Source organism: Erpetoichthys calabaricus, chromosome 16, assembly GCF_900747795.2.
Source record: "Erpetoichthys calabaricus chromosome 16, fErpCal1.3, whole genome shotgun sequence".
Lineage (NCBI taxonomy): Eukaryota > Metazoa > Chordata > Cladistia > Polypteriformes > Polypteridae > Erpetoichthys > Erpetoichthys calabaricus.
In genome coordinates, this window is record NC_041409.2 from 2,558,167 (window position 1) to 2,564,166 (window position 6,000).

A 6,000-nucleotide genomic window follows, 5' to 3' on the forward strand; every position below is an offset into this window, starting at 1 on the left:
TCTCTCTCTCTCTTACATTGCAGCAGTTCACGTCTGACCGAGAACAATGCAACACGTGCGGAAATCATCAGCGTGCACAAACCGAAAGGGAAACTGGCTTGTTCGTATACCGAGTGTGTGGTCGTGAACCGAGGCAAAAGTTTGGCGAACTTTTTGGTCGTGAACCGAGTTGTACGTTTACCGAGGCGTTCATGAACCGAGGTTCCACTGTAACAATATATTAGGGGTCTGGAATTGTATAGGATAACTAACTCCCAGATAGAGACTTCAGTATCTGACTTGACTTCAGCTGCCTCCGTGGGGGATGAGTGAGCAGGCTGCTTGCTGCCTGTGCTGATTGACACATTTGCAAAACAAAGACACAGATACACATGAACTGTATGTATTTCAGATCAAGGGATTTCATTACCTATACAATTCCTTACAAATGCATTGCCAGATAAACACTTCAACGCATACTTCAGCTGAGAGGATTGCAGCAGGGTGATGCCTTCATCTGGGTGAATGGTTGGTGGGGGTGTAGCAGGCTGTGTTCTGCTAAACCACACATTTGCAAACAAAAGAGGGCTATTAGTGCAGTGATAAGGAGCTATGAGCTTCTTGGCTTATGTCAGGAAAATTTAAGAAGGTCAGGGGCAAGGAAAAAAAATTGTAAACTTCAGGGATTTTAGTGTTAAGGAAAGCACAGACAGTGCAGAATAGGTATGCTGGTCTCTGCTTACATTGCTGTGTTAATGTGACTAGCGGAAGACCAAATCACGTTAGTGTAGCTTTGTTATATACTCCTCAATTCAGCCTACAGATGAAGAGAAGGAAACGATTGGTTACACTAGTTGTCCCCAGCTAGTCAATGTGAGACATGGCAATGCTTTGCTCATAAGGCAAATGAAAAGGTGAACCTGAAGATTTTACAGTAGTCCAGAATATCCTGTTTGCAATGATGGAGCTCCAAGGCTTGTCTCCCCAAACTATGGAACACATCAAATCTTTACAAGCATGTATCCTTTGCTCATCTTGATGTCTCCCAGGAGTTCAAAACTCAACAGATGGCTAATGAAATTTTACAGTAAAAATAAGAAAAGCAAACACTGATGTATTTCAAGAAGTCATATGCACAGAAACAAACACAAACTTGTTCAAGCGTAATCACTGTGGCTCTGTCGGCTACCATACTGAATGACATTAAAGATTATTGAGGCCTATATGTTGCATTCAGTTTTAATTACAGTAATTCTTTGTGATTTATGGGGGATAGGAGCACAGGACCCCCACAAATGCGAAATGCAGTGAATACGTTTTGGGTCTATGATTACTTTACTGACGTTTAGTGAGCTAAATAAGATTCAAAAAGTTGCAAGAAACACTTGCAGATGATGGTGGTGTAGTTGTGAAACGAAATCCCCTGTTAACAGCCTCTTAAAGTTATGTAAAGTTTTGTCCTAACGTGATTCCAAAGATTTGTAGAAGTTGGGAGCATTCGCAGATGAATTTGTTTTCTAACTCAGACAAAATCACACAAACAAAAACATAAATGCAGAGAAAACTGTAAGCCGACATATGTAATTATGCACTGAAGCGCTGAAACCCAAAAGACATCACCATCTGTGATAGTAACTGCTTGTTACGGCTCAACTTTTAAAAGCAGCATCCTCATCTTTCACCCAGCAACCCTCGGTGGTGTAGTACCCCTCCAGGGTTTGATGGGATGTGCAGTCTAGTTAGGTCTGCGTTTTTGTGTGCAGTTGGTCACATAACTCCTAAAATAATTTGCATTTAATTATTGATGGCAAACCCACAAATAGGTGGATCCACAAATCATTAACCTGTACTTTGCATTTTCTCTAATAATATTTATTAACCCCAAAAGGGCGATTTGAAAAGGTGTCAGGTAAGATGTTTGTCCCTGCCTTCTACTGATTGTTTTGAAACTCTCTTATGACAAGATAGTTCAGATATTAAACATATTTTATCCATTATTCTGTTACTACAGTCAATGTTTAGCGTTAAGTAATTTATTTGGAAGAAAAATATTTATCACAAAATAAAAAGAAATCTTAATTAAAAGTTATCCATTTTTTACTTCTGTGTTGTTGTTGATAGTGGGACCAAAGTTAAAATTTTAGTATCATTCCAACACTACTTGGCTGTTAAATTAAAGCTCTAGCAAAAAATGAATTATTTTATGAAATATTTTTGTTTACACTTGTGGAGAATGGACATAAAAAATTCTGACAGAGCAGTAGAAAGCAGCAAGCAATATCACAAACATCCAGGAAAAAAATCTCCCACTATTTGTGTTGCATGATCCACATGTCAAGTCATTCCGGCACATGCTCACAACAGGCTAATTAAACACGTGTACCGTTCTGATGTTTTCACGTGTACACCTGCCACTTGAGTGATTTGTAGCCAGAACTAAAACAAGCGCCAGTTTCGATTTCACACAAACAAGTGACAGCAATTGTGTAAGAGCAGGTAAAGAAAGAGGTGAGTGAGGAGGTCCCCGTGTTTACCTAGCATGCTGGACTTTTACAAGGACAGAGACGAGTGTGAATTTCTCACCTTTTCCTATGGTTTGGTTGCACTCTCCACACTTGCAGTCCTCTTCTTGAGGCCATCTGCGGTTCCTGTTATACTGAGCGATTCTGGCTGTGTGTGGAAACCATGTTAGTGATTCACCCTGCCTTTACATCATATGTAGCGCCTCAGTGAGAGCAGAGGTTGACTCTTGTTATCAGATTATTTACAGACCTTCTTGACCTCCCTGATGACATTTGTGGCCTGTGTATTTTGAGCTCATTTTAATGTGCCTATTTTTTCTACTGCATACAAAACAAGGTGAGAAATACTTGCTTATTTTAGAATATCAGATTGTTTTGGGTTATGTAACTATTTCCTAATAAATTAAAATGTAACTACAATTGATTTTTTTTTAAGCTGTATATTCCTGCTTATTTGATCACAGCCAAAATCTTAACCTGCTTTGTTTAGAGTTAATATTTTCTTTTGTCAAGCTGATTGTTAAGTGTTCCTTTTACGTTGCCTAAATAAATGATAATTATTTTCTCAATGAAGGCAAATTTAACAGCAAATAATGCTATGATGTTTGTGAGTGTGGTTTAAAATAATGAGGGAGAAATTAGCAGCTGTAATTGTAATGCCCCAAAAGTGTACAGGAGTAAAGAAATTTAACTGAACAGTGTCCAGCCATGGCAGAGGGTCTGTAAAATTCCCACCTGAATGAAGGGGCTTTGAACGTGTTCTGGCAGGCTATAAAAAGGAGGTAATGGTAGTTTAAATGTATCATTGTTTAATTGTATATTGCTAATTTAGAAAATAGTAAAATGTTTATAATGTTTTGAGAGATAGAAAAATGTATGATTCAAACCATTTATTGCGTAATGTGTTTTAGTTTGTAATGTTGCTGACAGCCCTCTATCAAACAGGCCTCTCGAGCTCAAATCCTAGACAAAGCTACAGAATACATCCAGTACATGAGACGGAAAAATCACACACACCAGCAAGACATTGACGACCTGAAGAGACAAAACGCCTTGCTGGAGCAACAAGGTGAGAGGACCCTTCTCTTTAAAAGCCATTGCTCAAATACATGGGCTTAGATTAAATGTGTGCTCATTCAAAATGAAATGTTCTAACTACTTGTAAAACCAAAAAGATGATGATGATAATGTGTATTGTGCCCTTTGAAATGGAAATGATCACGTTTACGTCTATGATTGCAGTGATAAAGCAGGATAATGAGGGAGAAAAAGTGAGACGAGAGTACCAAGAAATCCTCTAAAAAGCTAAATGTCTTTAGCTATTTGTGAACATGGATTTGCATTGGTAACAAAAGTTAAGGAGAAATTGACTTATTGGGATCTTGAGACCTCATCAGTCATTTCTCAAAAAGCACATACTGTACATGTGACTGTCGTGATTTTGATGAGGGAGATCATCAAGTGTGTTCTAGTCTGTATGGTGTGGCCTGCAGGGGGCACCACTGAACACAATTACACCACAACAGTCTCGATGCAAGTAAACGTTTTGCTTTCAGGAAATGCCTTCAGACAGAATATCATTCATTTCTCCTCCTTTCTCTTTTCACCATCTCCACACCTCCCAGCCAAGCTTTGTCCTTCCTCCCCACATGACTCCCAGACCCAGGAGTGCCATCACCGTACACTCAGGAAGCATTTGAACAGCCTCTTTAAAACGAGGAATGCGCCTTCCCACAGCACCCCAAGGGCATCTTCCCTGGGCCTACGACTCCCATGCAGCCCTGCAGGTGTGCACGAGCCCATGGGTGATCCACCAGAGAGATGCTCCTGCCTGTCACCCTGGGAGTGCACATGGCCCAAGAGGCTGCTTCCATCCCTCCTTCCAACAAGAAATAATACTGAAGAGCCAGCAGCTGATTCTGTATGATTCCTACGGATATGTGTGGCCCATCTTGGGTGGGTTCCTGCCTTTTAGGCTAGTGCTGCTGACCCCATCATTTAGACTAGACAGGCTTATTTTATTGCTCTTCTTGGCAGTGGCACAGTTTGAGGCCCCGTGAGTGTGTGTCATACTATGTCATGTTTAGTTTAGAACCCTTTAACTGATCTAAATGGCCAAGTGGTGGTGCGTGGATGTCGTTGTTGAGTGGTGTAGATGTTAAGAATTATGTAATCGTTTTCCCTTTTTCCCCCCCTGTCTCAGTTCGAGCACTGGAAAAAGCAAAGGGAAACGCTCAACTGCAGGCCAACTACTCCTCTTCAGAGAGCAGCCTATACACCAACCCAAAGGGCAGTGCAGTTTCTGCCTTCGATGGAGGCTCCGATTCAAGCTCCGAGTCAGAGACAGAACCTCATCCCAGAAAGAAGTTTCGAGTAGAAGCCAGTTAAAGTGTGGACTGGCCATAAACTGGGTGTGCTTTTATTAGAAACTATTGTGTATGAATTCCTGTTTTAAGTTTGTCTTTTAATTCTCAATGCCATTTTTGTTTTGTACATTTTTTTTTTTTCTGTTTGGCCCATCTGTTTCTAACGAAAGAAGAAATCTATAAATGTCGGTGAGAACAGTTTGTCACCGTTGATAATCCCACCCTAACGTCACTTTTGCATGAAGTGCAGCCTTTGACGTTTCTGCTGTACTCTGTTGGAGAATGAAGGGAGAACCTTTCTGAATTTGACGTGTTTCAAGTCCGTAATCGCATTTATACCCAAAGCCTGATCTGATAGCGATCGTCAAAAGTAAAAGCAGGTGATGGGTGGGGGGGGTAAAAGAAAATGTCTTAAAGAGGCCTCTGTGTGTATGTAACTTTTCAAAAATGTTTACTTTTTCTTCTTCTATTGTCCATTAACGTTTGCCACTTTTTTGTATTTTGTAATTAATGAAAATGTAGGAGAAAAAAAAAAATAGCAAGCCCTTCTATTAATGCTGAATGTGATGGAAACGCTGTCCACTTGGTCATGTGTCACATTTTTGTTTTTCTGTTTGTCAGAGTGTTGTGCATTACACTGTAAAATCTTATGTAGCAGATTATTATTATTATTTTTTTTTTGTTTGTTTTTTAACTAGCCCCCTTCTTTCTGTCTGGGGGGGGTTGTTCTCCTTTTTCCTCATTTTAAGACTCACGTAGTGTGTATTAAATAGCTCTTTGTTAATGTTTGTTCCATTCCATGGAAATTACAGGTATGTTGTACATACTGCCAGTTGTCTTGCAAGGTAAGGCTTACCTTTACTATGAGACTATAAATAAAACTATTTTATCCTTTACATTGAGATTTGTGTGTCCTGCCCCCTTCATGAGACGAATTTGAGACGTTCAAGCACAGCCAGCTATTCTAAGGGTCTCCGCTTTTATGAACACAGGCTGCTCTAATGTGCGTGCTGGTGTTTCAACAAAACCTGTAGCAGCTGGGAAGGAACGCTCTTAAAGTAAATCGTGGCATCTTCATGACATAGGCTACACTGTGTTGCTTCCTGAAACATTTTTGGTGATTATGATGGACA

At 40.0% G+C, this 6,000-nt stretch overlaps 1 protein-coding gene across 2 annotated transcripts in view; it reads left to right on the top strand.

Annotated features, from left to right (window-relative positions):
* max (myc associated factor X) overlaps positions 1–5,769 on the top strand; it is a 47,745-nt gene extending 41,976 nt beyond the window's left edge. The window contains exons 3-4 of one of the 2 annotated variants that reach the window (XM_028822165.2): positions 3,432–3,570; positions 4,705–5,769. In XM_028822165.2, the coding sequence (XP_028677998.1) occupies positions 3,432–3,570; positions 4,705–4,889 (324 nt within the window). In that variant the 3' untranslated portion in view covers positions 4,890–5,769. The remainder of the gene's footprint in view (positions 1–3,431; positions 3,571–4,704) is intronic. The other variant, XM_028822167.2, reaches the window with a different exon arrangement.
* The last annotated feature ends 231 nt before the right edge of the window (positions 5,770–6,000 follow it).